Here is an 18,728-nt window from a genome sequence, read left to right on the forward strand (position 1 = left end):
CGCGGTCCCGGTGCCGCTCCCGGTCCCGCCCCGCGCACGCCCGGCCGCGGCTTCCGCCTCCCGCTCGGTGCCGGCGGAAGCGCTCGGGCCGCGCCGGGGCCGCCGCCGCTCCCGGGGTTCCCGCACTTCCCGGGGCTCCCGCAGCTCCCGGGCCGCCGGGGATGCGGGTACCGGGCAGTCCCCGCTGGAGCTGAGCCCGCCATGGTGCCCTGCGGGGCCGTGCTGTGGCGGCGGCTGCTCAGGAAGCGCTGGGTGCTCGGCCTCGTGTTCGGGCTCTCGCTCGTTTACTTCATCAGCAGCACCTTCAAGCAGGTCAGTGAGCGGCGGCTGGGGGGGTGCAACAGCCCTCAGACCGCGGGCACTGCGGTCCTGAGGCTGCTGACACTGATCTCCTGAGTTAGAGAATCAGCTGGGGTGGAAGGGACCTCCGAGATCAGCAAGTCCAACCCTTGATCCAACCCCCCTGCGGTTACTAGGCCGTGGCACTAAGTGCCACATTCAGCCTCTTTTTAAAAATCTCCAGGGACGGAGAATCCACCACTTCCCTGGGCAACCCATTCCAATGGCTGAGCACCCTCTCTGGAAAGAAATTCTTCCTAATATCCAACCTAAACCTCCCCTGGCACAGCTTAGGACCCAGCCCTCTTGTCTTGCTGATGGGAGAAGAGACCAACCCCCCCCCCGGCTCCCCCCTCCTGTCAGGGAGTTGCAGAGAGTGAGGAGGTCTCCCCTGAGCCTCCTCTTCTCCAGGCTGAGCCCCCTCAGCTCCCTCAGCCTCTCCTCACAGCACTTGTGCTCCAGTCCCTTCCCCAGCCTCGCTGCTCTTCCCTGGACCTGCTCCAGCCCCTCAATGTCCTTCCTGAGCTGAGGGGCCCAGAACTGGACACAGCACTCCAGGGGTGGCCTCACCAGTGCTGAGTTGCTGTAAGAGCTACATTGTAATTATTAAACACAATAGAGTTTAATTTAAACACACAAGAGTTTAAAATAGTAGCGCCTGATACTGTTTGACAGTGACAGTGTTTCGAACTGAAACTGGGAAAAGAAAATCTCGAGGGGACTGTTGTTGTTTGTTTTACTGTTGTGTGCTGTTGCTTGTTGTAGTGTTGTAAATGTTGATGTTTGTTGTATGGTGGTTTGTTGTGTTGTTGTTTGTTGTTGGTTATTGTTGCTGTATCTTTACAGAAAGGGTGCTCAGCCATTGGAATGGGCTGCCCAGGGAAGTGGTGGATTCTCCATCCCTGGAGATTTTTAAAAAGAGACTGGATGTGGCATCAGTGCCATGGGCTGGGAACCACGGCGGGGTTGGATCAAGGGTTGGACTAAGGGTTGGACTTGATGATCCCGGAGGTCCCTTCCAACCCAGCTGATTCTGTGATTCTATGATCTCTTGTGAGTGGTATTTCCACTAGCAAAGGACTCACCAAAGAAAAATATGTGCAGCTGTGGTTATTTAAGATAATTTATACCACTTTTGTGGTTGTAGTGACCAAGTTCAGCTGTGTTGCCTGGTCCCTTGGTGAATTTTCATGCCCCTATTGTACTGGGTTGTGTATCTTCCTGTGAACTGCACAAAGTAACCTACTACAAGTCATATGTTCGTTACTCCACTGGTGCTGGAGTTTGCTGTGCTGTGGAGTTTACAACTACGAGCCATTTCTAACTGTGGGAAGAGCACGTGGATTGAAGTGGCAGAAGGAACTCGCATGTTTGGTTGCACAACTGTCTTTCCTTGCAGGAAGAGAGGATGGTGAGAGATCGGAATCTCCTCCAAGTGCAGGAGCACGAGCAGCCCATCCTGTGGAAGGTGAAGTTCAGCCCGGGAAACAGCAGCCAGCTGAGTAACCAGTGCAGGAATTCTGTGCAGGGGAAGCTCCTCATTACAGATGAACTGGGTATGTTTGACACTAAGGATTTATTCTGTACGTGGCAGTGCTGAAGGCTGCTTTGTCTGTCTGTCAGTGGCACTTCCAAGGAACAACTGCTCTTTATTAAGGTGTTTTTCCTCAGCCATTGACATTTTGTCCCCAGGCTGGATGAACTCCCCTGTGGCTGCACACGCTGCTGGTTTGGTTCTGTGCAGGCTCAGCTCAGGCACAGGGCTGTGTGAGTGTGGCTGTGCTGATCCCAGGGCCACCTCAGAGTCAAAGAATTCCGCTTATCTTTGCACAGAACATGAACATTGAGTCCTGCTCCATTTACTGCCATTGCTTGCAGAGCTGTTTGTGTCTTCCTGCAGTGTGTCCCTACTGTCAGAGGTGTTAGGGAGAGTAATTGAGGAAACACTATTGACCTTGTAGGGAGGCAGCTCAGGACATGTGTAATTAGTGCTCAGTCACAGTTAACAACCTCATCTGACCCTTGAAACCCAAGGATATTAACCACTTTGTTTTAAGTGTTAAAAGTTAAAGGTCCTTTCTTGCCCTACACAAGTACTTCCCCACTGTGCTCAGGCACTGGATCTTTCTTGAAAATCCAGAAATCAAGGCTGTAGAAAACCCACCACATCTTTTTTTGTGATTTGCATCAATGTTAAATTTGGCACTGCCTGAATTATGGCTGGTGCCAGTTCCTGAGGTCTCTGAAAATTACAGCTCTGTCTCACAGTCTAACACCGTGGTAGTAGTTTCCATAAGGACATACACATGGTTCTGTACTACTGATGGTTCCCTAACTCAATTAATTTAGAGCTATTCTGCATGGATAAATCTAAGTCCCTTCATACTGATCTGTAAGGAGTGTTATCCAGACACAGAGCTGTTGAGAGAACACGTGTCACAGGTTTTTCTCCAGTACAATCATCACCAATCCCCTTCCCCTTTCCCAACAAGGAATTATGCCAAAAAGAAATCAGAACTTTAAAATTCTGTATTTAAACACTCTTACTGTACATAGAGCACACATCAGAGTAGTAGCACATATTAGTTGTGCACATAACACCAGGCTGATTGAAACATCTAAGTGTCATTGCAAAGAACTGCTACTGCCGGACAGAGGGGGATCATAACCTGCTAGATGACAAATAAACCTGTCCTTAAGTAATGTGATTCCTACTGTGGATGAAAGGGGTGTGTCTTGCCCAGTTGTTACTGCTGCTGTTGTTGCCAGGGTACATCTGTGAGAGGAAGGACCTGCTGGTGAATGGCTGCTGTGACGTGCACGTGCCCAGCACGAAGCTGTTCAGCTGTGAGAGCTGCCTTCCCAACGGCTGCTGCAGCATCTACGAGTACTGTGTGTCCTGCTGCCTCCAGCCCAGCAAGGTGAGAGCACCTCCTCCTGCTTCTCAGGCTCCTCTGGGCCTAAAAGTGCTTCTTTTCCCTTAGAGGGGACAGTTCCTTTCCTTGGAAGGCCTGCAGGGACCGTCTGGCAAGCTGTAAATAAAGCTTTAAACAAAATTCATCCTTCCCACCTCCGAGGGGAAACACTGGGAGCCCTGCAAAGTGTTTCAGCTTCAGGGCAGTTGCTTTTGCTGGAGGGAAATTATTGCAGAAAAAGCTGTTCCAGTTTTGTAATTGGCACTTCCCTGTGTTCTATGAGCTTCTCTAGGTTCTCTTCCTACTGCTGGGGTTGTGAGGGATTAGCCTTTCAGTGCTTGCTAGAAATCCTAAGTGGAGTTGCTTACTATTCCTCTGATACCTGAGTTGTTTAGGTGAGGGTGGGCTTTGGTTGCTCCTTGCTGAAGGACAGTGTTGTTTTGTGGTTTTTTGCTGGCTGCTTTAGCAACATCTCCTGGAGCGTTTCCTGAACCGGGCAGCTATTGCTTTCCAAAACCTCTTCATGGCAGTGGAGGATCACTTTGAGCTGTGTCTGGCCAAATGTAGGACTTCATCACAGGTAGGGCACAAGGACGTGTCCAGGGCCCAGAAAAGCGCCCTTGAAAAATGAGTTTGGTCCTGTGTGTTGTGCTTTTATGTCCAGGAGTGTTCATAAACCTTGGCTGGGAGCTCACCTGCAGGCACAGTGCGTGTTTGGAGCAGGGCAAGTTGCACACTCTCTTTAAAAAAGAGATACTTAACTAAAAACAAACTGAGTTCAATGATCAGAGAACATCTTGGATGAGTTCTGAGGAAGGTCTAATAGGGGTGAGAACAGTGAGAGCTGTCCCCAGTAGCTTCAGAATGCTATTTATTTTATGGTACAGTTGGAGACTTACCATATGCTGGCAATCATCTGCACAGAAACTCAAAAAGTATGTTGTAATATTTCTGTTTGTTTGTTTTAAGAACAAAGGTGAACTTCTGTTACCCATGTGATTTTACTTAGAATTAATTTTGGTCTAAGCAAGCATTTGGCCCTCTTAGAAAGTGCTGCTGGTGATCTTATGCAGCTTGAGCATTTAATGTAGCAATAGGGATGGAGTGCAAACAAAGGATATAGTTCCAAATGTCTCTAAAGCTGGGTTTTTTTTGTTTTTTTAACCATAGTATCTGAACTCTAGCTTTATCAAGAAAAATGCACACATCTCAATTAGCAACTTTATTGTGCCTTGCTTGCTTAGGACATTTGGTGATACTGCCTAAGCATATATATATATATATATATTTATTGAATCTATCCCCACTTACTTGAGTAGTCTCCTGAAAAGGAGTTCTGGGTATGGCTCAGCATTAAAGTGCTGTAATTTAGCAACTGTTGGGAATACAGAGTTGTCTGACTCCAGCTGGTGTGATACACCAACGTGTAGAAGAATTTGGGAAATCACTGCTGTGGGTTTTGGCCCTGGGTGAAGGGATGTGTATGTGTGTGTGTGTGTGTGTGTGTGTGTGTGTTGTTACAGCTTGTCCTCCTCTCCCTGGCAGAGTGTGCAGCACGAGAACACCTACAGAGACCCGATTGCCAAGTACTGCTATGGGGAATATCCCCCCGAGCTCCTGCCTGTTTGAAAGCTGGGAGATCTGAGCAACAGAGGGAAGGAGCTGGAGACTGGAAGCCAAAGGAACAGGACACCAGCTGCTGCTTTACAAGAGCCTCAGTGCAAATGGCTTCTGTTGGGTGTGGGGGCAGAGCCAGAGGTGTCAGTGAGCAAGGAACTCCAGTTCTCTGGGACTGAATCTTGCTTCCTTCACCTTGTTGTGCTCCTGTGCTAGCACTGTGCTACAGTACCAGTGTGTTCTTGGAGTATTTCCTCTGTATTTTAGGATCTAGGCTGTAAAACACCGTGGGAAAAATATCTAATGTGTCTTTGCAGCTGTAAATGGAGGTTCAGTTGTGTCTCTGCAGTCCAGAGACTTTCCAGAGAGACAGGAATAATGGGAGGATTTCTGCTTTTAGAGAGAAAAGCACACTTTGCTTCTCTCTCTGGAACCCCTCTTGACATGCATGGTGTACACTACATGTGTAATTATGAATTATTTATTCATTTTATATGGATTACTAGCTGAAAGTATTGATGCTTTGCAGAGCTAGTGGTTGGTGCCTTTCAGTCCCTGGTTTGCTATGTCAGCTAGAAAGGATGTTTTAGATCCTGACTAAAGTTGGTTGGTTTCTCTTCCTCCTTAGTCTAAAGGAATTGTGTTGGGATTTGTCACTACAGTGCTTATGTTCCTCTTAGTGAGTTTAAAGCATTCAGAACTCCAATGGAGTTGTTATTCTGTCCAAGTCCTGCAGCGTGAGAGAAGAGCAGGGATCTGCCCGGGGTGGGGTGTTGATTGTTTGTTGTAAATACTTCCCTTGTTACTCTGCAACAGTTTCCTCAAAGAGGAGTCTCAGTTTTGTGAACAGCTCTCTGCTGGTCCCCTTGCTGACAGGGAGCACTGGAGAGCTGTTTGCTTGAACTTGGTAAATCAAACGTTCTTCACTCCTGGTTGTGCAGGAGGCAAAAGGGTGGAGCTGTTCTGGGACCTCAGTTTCATGATGTCCTGGTGCATGAAGTAATTCCAATGTCAGAATATGCCCTCTGAGGACAACTGTGTTGCATGAGCTCAGCTAAACAGTCAGAGTGCTTTTAATTTGCTGTTTGACACGCTTGCTGCTCTGGAATCTTGGTCTGATGAGAATGTCACTAGACCAGGGCTGGTTCTCCCACAGTTTCTCCTGGCTCTCTAAAGTTGCAGTTTAAACTGTCTCCCTCTAAAGGCCACACAACACAGAAAAGATGGGTATAGAACCAGTAAAATGCTGACTAAATTTGTGCTCCCCCTGCAAGTCACTGGGCAAAGTCTAAGCACTAGACTGAACTGGGTTGTTCTTTTCTATAAAGTGATTCATTTCTCTTGTTTTTACCCCACCCATCTCCTCATGATTTGGACTTTGTGTGTGCCTGCTTGAACTGCATAAGTTAAAAAAGTAAATAAAAACGTAGATAAAAATCTACAGAGGCTTTAAAGAAAAAACAAACAAAGACAAACCCCAAACACAGTGGTGGAATATCCTGGTGCAAAAGAACTGTAGAATGCTGTGCAATTACACATGCTACAAACAAGAAATAGTACCAACCATCTCGTAAAATCCATTTGCATTGTTTTCATTGTTCTTTCCCAGAAGCCATCATGTGAAATAACGGTTCCATCAGCAGTTTTCTCTTGGAAATCTTGTTTTTCCACAGGCTCCAGAGCTCTGGCATTAGCACTTTGTGCAGTTTATCCCTTTGCTGCCATCCCGTGGCAACGTGCAGACGTGTGTGAGGCTGCAGTGTGGAATCCTGTCTTCAGAGGGTAGCAGAGGTTGCTTCTCTTTTCAGCGTCAAGCACATCCTTCAGCCCTTCCCAGCACTCCATAACCCTTTTCCTTAGGGAAGGCCATCAGGTTGGTCTGTCGGACCATTCCTGCTGAGATGTACTCCAGCACTTGGTGTGTTTGCACCGTGACTGATGAGATCAAGATGCTGATGGCCTGCTCCTGCTTTCTTTTCCAACTTGATATTAATTCCTTAGCAGGTCATACCACTGCTTGAAGCAGTAATTGTGAGAAATCGGAAGAACCAGTCTAATCTGGACAATGTTTGTGAGAATTCCTGGCCCTTTTCTCTCCTAGGAAAACAGGACGAGATCAGAAGTGCATTGTGACCACTGTCAGTGGGACAGAAACTGCATCCTCACTCCCTGGTTGTTGAGCTGTTCAACTAGTACCTGTAGTTTATGTTAAATCATTAAAATGTTCCAAAATGCTGCCTGTTCTCACATCTTTCCTTGAATGACAAAGCAACTGTACCAAAATGTAAGGTTGAAGAATGCAGTGGAGCAGAGAGGGACACTTCCTGGAATATCTGTAATAAAGGCAAGTGAGTAGAGTTGAAAAGGAAATCAGTTGCATTTTAATCTAAGACGAGAATGCTTCTGTCAGTGATTAATAGAAAGATCAGACCCTTTGCAAAAGTGGGTTGAGCAGGGGAAGGAATGCAGATGATTGCTTCACGTTGGGAAGATTCAGTGAGACACGTCAAATCTGTGCTCCCTGATAAAACTTCTGTGTGGTTTAAGTGGTGTCCATCCCTCTTGCAAAAAGCCTGGTGATTCTGTGGTTGTCTGACATCTCATTTCTCCTTGTCAGCTGAGAGGCTGGGGCTGTGGATGCCTGTTTGGCAGCAGGTTTAATGAGAACACCTGATGGAGCCACTGGCTCTGCTTATCTGCACTGAGGTCCCTGCTGGGGATAATTGGATGGGTTCTGTGCTTTTTCATTCCTGGGGTTTATAGGAATATTAATGCTGGTGAAAAAATGGTGGCAGCTACCATGGAATGGGAAAACAGGCCCAGGATTTAGTTGTACCAGTTTGGAAACTAATCTCTGCAGGAGGGGGAAAGTGCTAAGTCTGCCAGGTTTAAACCTGAGCCATTGGCCTGGACAGAACCTGCTGTTCTGCTCCACTGGGATGGTACATGGAGAGAACTGGATGAAAATCCTCACTGTGATGGGCTGGAGCTGTGAAATGGCAAATGCAGACCTCTGCACATGAGTAGGGATAATGGTTTCTGTATTCTCAGACTCTCACTCATGTGGTGGCTGTTCTTTATCTCCTGTACGTGTTCAGGCTCTGATTGCTTGGAGAACTTCCTAAAAAACTATGTTAGGAGTCAATTTGTGAATATAAAGCACTAAGCACAGCAAATCTTAATCATGAGTCTTTGTTATGATCCACTTTTAGAAAGCAAATCCTTTCTTACTTCCCTTGTCATTTAGCTGGACAGGCTTGAGCTTTAGGATTTGTTCAGTCTTGTGGCAGTCACTTAACTGCAAACACACTCGATCCTTTTACCAAACACCATAATGTGATATTTGTTCTTGGGTTATTCTTGTCAGGGAGGCGTGGGGGAGGAGGTGAAAAGGAATTTTCTAACTCAGCAAGTTCCACAAAAGATGGAGTTCAGCAAATTATCGGTGCTTTAATAACAGCCCTCTTGCATTTCTTTACAACCTGAGGCCAACAACTAACTATATGCAGAGGGGGAAAAATGCCAACTTCAAAACCTGCAGGGAATGATGGGAAAGCACTTAGTTCTTCATTTTTGATCCGTGTCTAATTAAACAGACAGTTCTGTCTAATATTTTTGGTCCATTAAGGTCTGACTTGTAACAACACGCAGGTTGTCTTCCTGATGGTTTTCATTCTGAGGCAGTCCTGTGGCCACAGATCTTTTTTTTTTTTTGATAAATCAGGGGTTTGGTAGATTAGAAATGTCTGTCTTAAGCAAGAATTCTCAGGATACCTTCAGACTGAAGCATGTTTGTTGCTGTGGTCTGCTGTTTCGCCTGTGGTAAAATAACACAAAGTTGCAGAGTAGAGAAAATGAAGGAATTAATTCTGGCTGAAATCTTGCCTCGTAGAAGCTTTTCTATTATGGGTTTCAATTAAGGGGGATAGAAGACCACGAGCTGTAGTTGCAAATGGAATGGGAGGCAATTGTTAGGCTTTTCCATAGATGAGATGACAATTAATCTGTTTCTACTGTTAATAGTTGAAATGAAGACTAGCACCTGATTTCTTGCCAATTTAATGGAAGCTTCTAATAAAATGCAGCTCTCATTTATCCTGTATGTTTTCCATCTCTGCATGCACCTACTGAGTGAGGCACACTAGTAGGAGTCAAGGTAAATTGGAATCATGGATCAGTTGCCTGCCTTTTGTTCCTGACCTGCCCAAAACCTGTTTAGATTTTAAATTCCTCAGAGCAAAAAGACAACTCAACATTTGTAGTTCCTAGAACTTCTGGCAGTGGCCTTTAATGTACCTATTGATATGAACAAGACCTGTGTTACACAGATATGAAATATCACCACTGCAAGAAGTGGGATAAGGTTGGGTATAAGCCACCAGTGTGACATTTTTGTTTAAACACTAAAAAAACCCCCAAAAATAGCATTACTGACGTTACCAAATGCATAAAATGCATCCCTCAGCTCTGTCAGACGACACTTGCTGTGCTGTATCCACATCTTCAAACAGCAAAACGTAGATTAGCTGCAAACTGCAGTTACAGACGTGCTTGGTAATAAAAGCTGTGCTGTCTGAGGAAATAAAACATGTTCCTACTCGGATGAGCAGGGGCCCTAATTTATCTAAATCCCCCGGTGCCTTAAAAATACGCATTCAATTAAAAAATTCCAAGCCTCTGGAGTAACAAATGCGCACAAAAATATGAGTAAGCAAACGTGATGTACCTCTTCTGATGTCTTTTTGTCTGCTCAACCACGAGCTTCCTTCCGAGCCGGTGCAGCATCGAGGATCTGCCAGCAGAGGTTACCAGAGCCTTTGGATAAAGGCTGAGCCTCCTCTCCGTGGAGCTGGGCTGGCAGAGGGAGCTGGATTTCACTTGGAAAAGGCACCCACGGGTACAGAACACGACTCCTCCAGGAAAAAGCGTGGAGTGTCTGTCTGGAATTCTTTGGACTGGCCACCTAAACCTAGAAAATAAACTTAACCTGCCTGGGTTTTAATGTACTGGTGATCGTGGGTGCTAGCGTGGGAAAAGAGACGTGATACCTCGGTAGCCTCGTTGGTAACTGTTGTATAATAAAATAACAATAATAACAACAACTCGGCCCTAGGGAGGCCACGGCTGAGGTTTCTGTGGGATTACCTTACTCCAGCAGCTGCAAAAAAATGTTATGAGACCCATGAAAACATAGTGGGAGTCGGTGACTGACAGCCCTGTTATTTCTGCCAGACCAGTGAAATAAAAATCAAACTTCACCCCGCGGGGACTTATTTGCTTCTGATTATGAAATGGAAATTCGTTCGGGTTTGGGGGGTTTTGTTGTTGGTGCACAAGTAATACTCAGCTACAGAGGGTCTAGATAAGGAGCTGTAGCTTTTTTTAAAGTCAGTTTTTTCTGATCTCGAGTCCTGCAACTCAAAGATGGTGCACTTGAGGGGGAGTGGAATTCCTTTGGAATTTATTAAGTGCCAGTAAGCTGACCGGGAGCTTTGGACCTCATCAGGATTCTCCCTGGCTTCCTGCCAGCTGGCTTTCAGGTGAGTTCCATCCCAAGAGCTGCTGTGTGTTCCTGCCCTCAAACCCGAGAGTTTGCAGTGGAAATGCTGCAGGGGAGCGGGCTATTAAACCAAATTAAGCCATCTATTTGTGAGCACTCGGTGATGTTACACTGCCTGCTCTTGTCACAGCCCTACCACGTCAAGGTTAGAGGGAGAAGGTGACTGGCTGGCAGTCACTTAATCAAAGGGAGATGCTGATGTCTCAGGTAGCCCAGGCAGGGTGAGGTTTGCATGCTCTGCTGCTTTTAACAGCCAGATAATGAATATGCTCTCCAGAACTCGTGTTCCTCACAGGGGAAGCGGCAGCTGCCTGTGATCTGTGTCGCTGTCAAAGGAAAGTGAGATGTAGTTAATTCAGGGCTACACAACAAAGACATATTGATCAGGGCTCTCCTGGATTTCTGCAATAACAGGGACGAGGACAATGCAGAGAGCCAGGATGGCAAAACCAAACGTGCTTTGTCTTACTCCCCAAAAAAAGGGTGAGTTCTTGCCACCCTGAGCAGCAGCAGGTTCAGAGCAGTTCTGCTCCAGCCTTCAGAGGGTCAGTGAGATGCTGAAATCAAGTGAAAAGGGCACATCTTGTTCATGTCGTTATAAATACACTTCATTTGGAGCTATAAGGTTAAAGTCATGGATTCAGTACAAACAGCTTGGGGTGGCTCAGTTCCACATGGCATAAAAAACCCCCACAACCCTGTGTTTGTGGTGTCTGGATAAAGTCACAGTGAGCTGCTTACAGAGGTACTGAATGTTGCAAGAATTACATAGAGTGAATGCATATATTATGTTTCCTCTCTTCCTTCCCTACTAGCAGTACTTGGATGTGGATGATTATGTGCTAAATATTTACTAGAGGGTTGCTTTGTGTTTTTTTAAGTGCAAACCTAAAAATCCTCCCACACTGGTTCTGTAATAAAAAAATGGAATAGTTATTTTTATTTCTGCAGTTACCCAACCCGTTGCCTGTCTCCCCACTTTTTCATCCTGGTAGTTGCCCTTAATAGCTGTGCCTGCTTTTCTTTTGTTCGTGTGTTGTGCGGAAGAAAAATGGGCACTAACAGATTTGCTAATTACTGTAAAATTCTTCCCGGCCTCGTTCAGCTCAGATCATTCTATTAGCTAAAGTAATGGAGTGCAGTGGCACGATGGTGCTCCCACTTTTCATTGTCTGAGGTCTTCCTGGTGCAATATATTACTGGGATTGGCTTCTGGGGCTGTCACAGGAGCTTTTGGATTCCCTACACCTGCTGCTTTGTTTTGTCTCACCGTTGCTTTTTCACTACTGTGTTAATTCTCCTTATCCTTCCTAAATGACTTCTAAGGGCGTTTTTGCCCCGTTTTCCCTCAGTTTTTGCTGGGAATCAGTAAGGCTGAGGATTGTTGTGCTCAGTACCTTGCCAGTCCTCTCCACTGTCAGTGCATTCACATCACTGAACAGTCCCCTGGCAGTTTGCAGCTGTACTTTTATACCCAAAGGCACAGTCTTTACCCTCCCTGCATCATTTTACTCCTGACACCTATTTTTCCTTGCCCATCAGCACTGTCAATGTCATCTTCCCCGGCAGTATTTACAGCAGCAGACTTTGGTCTCATCTCTCTGATTATATCAGCTCCAGTGATTGTACTTTCACCTCATTACTGAAATAAAGTTAACATTAATGAGAGTCATGCAGCTAAACCTCTGCTCACCTCTCTGGAAATTTATTCTAGTGATGAAAAGGAGATGCATGTGGATCTATTTAAAAGCAAGCCAGCTCTTTCTCCCACCCCCACCCAGCTACCTCCCAAATTCAGCAGTGAAGCCTTTTGTTATTAAGAGCTGATGATGCAAAAGAAGCCAAACACATTATACAACATTAACAGCGACAAATTATGTTGGTTGAACACTGGTCTGCTACAGAGTTCCTTGATGACCCGAATTTCTTTGTTCCTGCTGCTTCAGGAAAGGGTTTTCTCATCTCTGACTCTCACAATAAATTAACCACAAAGCTCTTGGAGGTCCTGAGGGGTGTACTGGGAAAGTTGAAGATATTATCAAGGGTAACAGTAATCACACTTAGAAACAAGATGAAGCACTGAGAGGTAGAAATTGTTTATAGAAGACACAGCAAGGCTTTGAGCTGAAAGAAGAAATATAATTTAGATAAGCAGAGTTCATGAGATAAGTGCACATGATGCATGTGCCCAGCAAGGGGGCTCATGACATGTTGTACTGATCAGAATTTGGATTTACAACAAGAGCAGTTATTTTGCCACTGGTCACTGCCAGGGAAGCCGTATCAGGAGAGGTGATTTGTTTTGGGGGTTTCTTTTTTTGTTTGTTTGTTTATTAGTTAAAGGTTAGAGAATAAGAATTCACTTTTTATTAAATCTTCTTGCAAGCAGCTACTGTGACGTGGCCTCAGTCCTGTCTGAGGCCACTGCCTGCTTTAGCAACACAGGTTAACTAGAAGGGTATTATTGACTAAAAGGAATACAGGCTCTGGATCAACCTTATTGTTTGATATTTTCCTTAAATGTTCCTTCTTCATGTATGAAACTGAAGCTGAGCCTGGTGGAGTTGAAGAGATCCAATATTATTCTTGCTAAAATTTTGCATGTATTTAAAAAAAAATACAAGAAGGATGTTCAGCTTATACAATGTTGTGAGCAAACAAATCTCTGTGTTCAAAAATAACAAGTTATGTCTTACAAAAAAAAAATACCACTGGGCTCTACAGTGAGTGTGATGTTTTAGACCCCGAGTGTTCTAAAATGCTGCCTTAGGCTCTCAAGGAAAAAAAAGTAATCCAAGAATTGGCAAAGCGTGGTTGATTCAGAAAAGGGAGTGAAATATTACTGTGCTGGCAATCATGCTCTGACCTATTTTGGGTTCTGGGCTGTAGGTGTAGATGTATTTTCTCCCTGGTGCAGGTTTGTGGTTCTGGCTGTGGAGTTCATGAGGAAGAACACGTCGACTTGTCACCAGGAGAAGAGGTTTCTGGGGGGAAGGCTGTTTAAGTTAGCCTTTTCAAATGTCACAGTCCTAAACAAGAGGGATGAAGTTGGGCAGAGGTGACCCTTTCCAAAGGTTGGTGAAATAACGTTGCCGCCCTTTGGCGGAGGGGAAATGGGAGCCCGGCGTTCAGGAGCCGTCGGCCCTGGCAGGGGGTGCAGCAGGGCTGGGCTGGGGCACAGCATCTGGAACTGCTGCTGCATCACTGTCCTGCTCTGCCTTCCGGACACTTCCACCTCCTCTTGCTGAGCTCGCTGCTGCTGTGCCCTCAGAGAGCTCTGACTCATGTCTGGAGTCACAAACTGAGTGTGCCGGCTTGAAACGTGCCCGATGAAACAGTGACACAGGTTGGGTTTCAGTTGAGAGACTTTTTGTCCTAAAGCAGCTTTTCTTACAGGCACAGACGAAGTGAAATACCCTCTGAATAAGCAACATGAATTCAATAATTTTCAGCTCATGTTTCATGATCACTCCCACTGCTCCCGCATCCCTTTTTTGCAAAACCAGTCTATCAGCTGCAGGTATTTCCTTTGCAATTTGTTCTTTTTCCCTTTCTATGCACATCCCCTCTTCTCCCACCTGCTTCCCAGCTTGGCTTTTCCTCCTCCTGGTGCCCAGGAAATGCCAGTGTCTGGCTGAATGAGCTCTGCCATAAATCAAAGTGTCATCACTTAGCTGGTAGAAGTGATTTAATTAATGCCTCGTGCCCTCCCCGGAGCCTCTCCCCACCTGACTGCTAATCAACCTTCAGCAGCAGGAGGAGAACGTGGCCCTTCCTACAACTGTGCAGGAGACACCGAGGGAGAGACACTTGATTGCAGCTGCAGAGATCAGCCTTGACACTTGTCTGCTCCTCAAAGCGCTGCTGTCCTGGTCCCTTCCAAGCCACACTTAAGTCCATCTGTAGGGAAATTACCTGGGATCACACCAGCCATCACTTTCTGTCACCAAATGCCTCTGGCAGGTGAGGTGTTTAAATACACCCTGTTGTGCACAGGAGTGTTGTGGCAACTCGAGTGCTCTCTTGGCTGGGAGGAGCAGCTCACCTGTGAACATTCCTGTGCATTTAGCACCGAGCATCTCCCGGCCAAAAATGGTTGTGCCGGTGTGGGATTACAGGGCAGACAGTCAGCGAGTGGCACCCTTTGCTTGTCAGCTGCTGGGGAAACAGCTGGTGATTTGATCTCAGGTGTAGATGTACCAAAATGATCATTTCTGTGCAAGCCACAGAACTTGTCCCATTCAGTTTGGTGGCACGATCTGTGGCAATGGGAGTCTCAGCTTCCACCTGCTGGAACGTCCCTGATGTCCCAAATATCCCTCATGTCCTTGGTGTCCCAGATATCCCTTATATCCCCCAAATACGAGCAGAAGAAGAATTGAGTGTTTTATTCGTGACTGTTCATAGCCATATAAGCAATCAAGATAAATATGGGAAAATAGCACTTGTGGGAAGCCGTGGTTTTCTTCTGGTAGCCGGAACAGAAAACAGAGTCAGGATTCCTGCTTTTTGGGCTTGGCCACTCCCAGGGTGCCAGATGACCGTGAGAAAGACACTGGACTGGTTTTTAGCTGGGTTTGCCCCAACCATGATGTTTGCTGTCCTGTGACAAACACACAGGTGGGTGAGCTCCCTGCCCTGTGCAGTGACACCAGGTCAGGGCCACCAGCTCAGGGACACCAGGTCAGGGACACAGCCCAGGGCCACCAGGTCAGGGCCATCTCCATGTCCTCACGAGTCCCACAGGCTGCCCTGAGCCGCAGCCCCGGGGCTGGGTGATCCCAACCCGAGCAGGGTAATTAGCAGGGTGGTTAAGCAGCTGTTTCCTTTGTAAGTCCGTAATTTGGAGGGTTCATTACACGGACATAAAAGTCCTCTCCAGGCAGAGATTTGGCAGACAGACCCCAGCCAGGGAGCTGTTTAATCATTTGTTAGTTTGTTTATTTTTGCATCTGTTGGGCAATTCTTTGGGTATTTTGTGCACGAGGCAGCAGAAGACACAGCTGCAGTCATTTCCAGTTGCTTGCCACTGGGGTCTTCATTGATCTTTATTCCTTTATTGGTCACTTATAATTTATTTGAAGGAATAAATTTATATAACTACATTAAAAGAAATAACAGCATTTTCTGACACTTTGCTGATTTCCTTGTTTAATGCACGTGCTTTGCTTTCCTTATTTCCACAAAGTCTGCAGCTCTGTGGTTGCTTATTGCTGCTTCTCTTGTTTTATTCTAGAGTAGCAGACAAAGACAGTGTTCACTGCATAGCTTTGATACTATTTTTATCCTTTCCCCAGCTTTTTTTTTTTGATAGAATGGAAAATCTGCAACCAAGCTGCTTAAATCTCTATCATTTTTGTTGATTTAAATTGAGAAGAACTTTTCAAGCAGCGATTTTATCCCAGTGCAACTTGTAATAGAGTTTGTGCCTGTTGAGGAATTCTTTTTTTTTGGGGAGATGCTGCTGAATATAACATCTGTAAATTTGATCTCTGAAGTCAACAGCGTCCTCAGGCTTCCTGAAATTCCACAGCATCCCCTGTTGCTGCTGTTCCAACCACACCTGAGCTAATTTAAAAGCGAGATGCACTGATACCCATGGCAACCAAAATAAAACTGCCTCCCTTGGTAGGATTTTACTCAGGGCACAAGATTGAATAAGTGGCCTTGTCAGGGTTGTGCTGCAGGTGAGGGAATGGAGCCATTCTTTAGCAGATATTTGGATATTAAGGAATCTCGTTGCTGGCAAGATGCTGAGCTTATAAATGGTTTTCTCCTCTTAGCAGTAGCTGATGACTTAAATAGGAGTTGTCATCAGGACAGCAAAGCTTGTGCTTGCAGAGCACAGCCCCAAATCCTGTTCCTGCTGTTGTGACAAACAAAGTGTTAGCCAGGACTCACTAATTCATTTGTCTGAAGTAAAAATGTCTTGCCAAAATCTTTCTGTCCTTCCCCCCCCCCCCAAGAAAATTGCTTTTCTACGAAATGAAAAAGTAACTTTTAACAGTATTGATTTCTGAGAGGGGAAAAACAGTAGCCAGATGTTTCCATTTCAACGTGTTTAGGAACCTAAAGCTCGAAAATATTCGGTGACTTTTTTTTTTTCTTAAAATTTGTAGGCGATGCAAATTGTTTAAACTCGCTCTTAAGAAAAACAAACATAGAAGAAAAAGAAAGTCCCTTTCAATGAAAACAAGTCAGATGACTGGATAACGTGCAGCTGACAGAGGGTTGGACCGGGAGCCTGCTGGGAAAGCTGCCTTTTTGTGGGGAGTGGAGCAGAAGAGGACTGTCATTCCTGAGGGCATCAGGAAGGCAGGGTTTTTATCCTCTCTCTGTTCTGCCTCTCCTTCTCATTCCTGTGTGTGTATTAAGTGGCTCTTGCTGAGCTCGGTGTTGAGATGTGTCACTGTGATAAATCACCTTTTACTGGAGATTATATTTTTCCTTCAAACCAAGCTGCCAGCGAGGCACATTTTAACAGTTGCAAGTGGCTGCAACATTTTCTGTCACCTTTTCTCTCTCCTCAAAATATTACTCAATAAATTCTAGTTAAGTTCTGTTGAGGACCATGTTTTCTAATGGGAGGGGGGAGAAATAGCTGTAAAGAACAATCATCAGGTGTTTTTTTGCTCCAGCCATGTGAACCCCTGTTGTTAAGTTTATGATATCAAGGCCATACAGTGTCTGCAGTAAATTTACTGACTTTTAACAAACAGTTGTGCCATTTTGTCATCGCTGCAGAACTTTGTTGTCGTGCTGATGTCACTCTTCTTACCTCCTAAAAAAATCCAGAATGAACATGGGAAATAGTGGCTCATATTAGTAGCAGGAAAGGAGTAAAATTATTTCATTACAATAAAAACAACTTCTGGATCTTTGTTATTTTTCCAGGAGACAGAATATCTGGGAGATTTTCTAGAAAAGTCTTATCAGGGTCATCAAAAGATTACTTTTTTATTTTATTATTTATTTATTTATTTATTTATTACTTATTACTTATTTTTTTTTTGGTTTTGGCGAATTGTTAATTAGTTTTGACACCTTTGAGGAAATAATTTTGGCAGGCCAAGTCACAAATAAAAAGTGATAAACTCTGAAAGCTTTTTGCTGTGCTCGACAGTCACTTGGAAGGTGACAGCTTTATTCCTCAGGAACCAGCTGGTCAAATCCCAGCTGGAACCTTGAGGCTTATCAGAGAAATGGGAATTGGTTGGTCATAGTTATGTAAAGTAAAACATCACCTCCTTCCAGAGGTGTCTGGGTTACTCAAGTATAAAATTGAGTTACCTGGTATGGAATAAATGGGGCTCCTGCTCAGGCTGCACAAACAACAGGGAGAAATGGGGTATAAGTTGTCAAGGCTGACCCAGCTGGCCCCTCTCTCTCAGGACTTCCCTGCTGGTTTCTCTCCCTTGGTTTCTTTGCTCTAAAATTTCTGAACTCGCTCCCATTTTTTTGTTTCGGCTCCCAGATTTTCCCTTTCAAATGAATTCCACATCGTTTTGCCCTCGAATTCCGTTTACAGAAGTGGTTGCCTGTGAAAAATCTGTGATGTGATATATTCCTGTGTGAAAATCAAACAGTTGCAGAGTTGACTTAGTCCTTCATCCTGTTCTCTTTTCCTTTTAAACTTTACATTGCTGTGGATACTCAAAAGCCATCTTGACTTACGAATTTTTTTGGGGGAGGTGTTTTTTCTCTTGAAAGAGATGTGAGAAAACACCAATGTTACAGCAGGTCCCATAGAAACTGTTTTTTGTGTATAACCTGGCCAAGCATTTTCTGGTTGAATCTCTCATCTTTTCAAAAATTAGATTTTTTTAGAAAAGGAGGGAGAAACAATCTGGATTTTCCAAGCTGGATTTCCAGGTGTTAAATGGCAAATCACAAATGCCAGAGCCCTTATTTGGCCAATATCCTCTGAAGGTCAGTCAGATCCTAGAAAAATCCTGACTGTCAGCCAAGGGTCCTGGATAACTCCCGGGGCAGTTGTGGCAAAGATAACAGATAGGGACATTATCCAGTCCCACCAGGATGAGGAGTGTGGCTTGGCCATGGAGCAGAGCCCTGCTCCTCTGTGCTTACTTGATAAACACTTTTAATTATCAGCACTGTCATTTGCATAATGGGATTGGACAGCTGGCCATGCACAGGGAATGCAGTCACCACATGCTCTCCTGGGCACGGGCAGAATTCCTGGAAGAGCAGAGGGAGGGAGGTGAGCACGGGACTCGTGGAAGAAGGGGTTCATTGTGCTGGATTGGGAATTTCTTGTGCGCTCAGGGCTGCCTCAA

The 18,728-nt window shown here is 45.3% G+C and overlaps 1 protein-coding gene across 1 annotated transcript; it reads left to right on the top strand.

The window, feature by feature from the left end:
• The first annotated feature begins 75 nt into the window (after positions 1-75).
• On the top strand, positions 76-8,966 carry C18H12orf49 (chromosome 18 C12orf49 homolog). Its single transcript, XM_032705500.1, has 5 exons — positions 76-312; positions 1,739-1,895; positions 3,109-3,260; positions 3,721-3,834; positions 4,800-8,966. Exons 1-5 carry the CDS (start codon positions 202-204, stop codon positions 4,881-4,883), a joined length of 618 nt encoding a protein of 205 aa, XP_032561391.1. The 5' UTR covers positions 76-201; the 3' UTR covers positions 4,884-8,966.
• The last annotated feature ends 9,762 nt before the right edge of the window (positions 8,967-18,728 follow it).

Source organism: Chiroxiphia lanceolata, chromosome 18 (genome assembly GCF_009829145.1).
Source record: "Chiroxiphia lanceolata isolate bChiLan1 chromosome 18, bChiLan1.pri, whole genome shotgun sequence".
Classification (NCBI taxonomy): Eukaryota; Metazoa; Chordata; class Aves; order Passeriformes; family Pipridae; genus Chiroxiphia; species Chiroxiphia lanceolata.

What these genes read in the sequence shown, in the direction of transcription:
- C18H12orf49 (XM_032705500.1), top strand. Translation starts at nt 202, where the DNA reads ATGGTGCCCTGCGGGGCCGTGCTGTGGCGGCGGCTGCTCAGGAAGCGC. An exon ending in TCAGCAGCACCTTCAAGCAG is followed by an intron (nt 313 to 1,738) that starts GTCAGTGAGCGG and finishes CTTTCCTTGCAG; the next exon opens with GAAGAGAGGATGGTGAGAGA. An exon ending in AATGTAGGACTTCATCACAG is followed by an intron (nt 3,835 to 4,799) that starts GTAGGGCACAAG and finishes TCTCCCTGGCAG; the next exon opens with AGTGTGCAGCACGAGAACAC.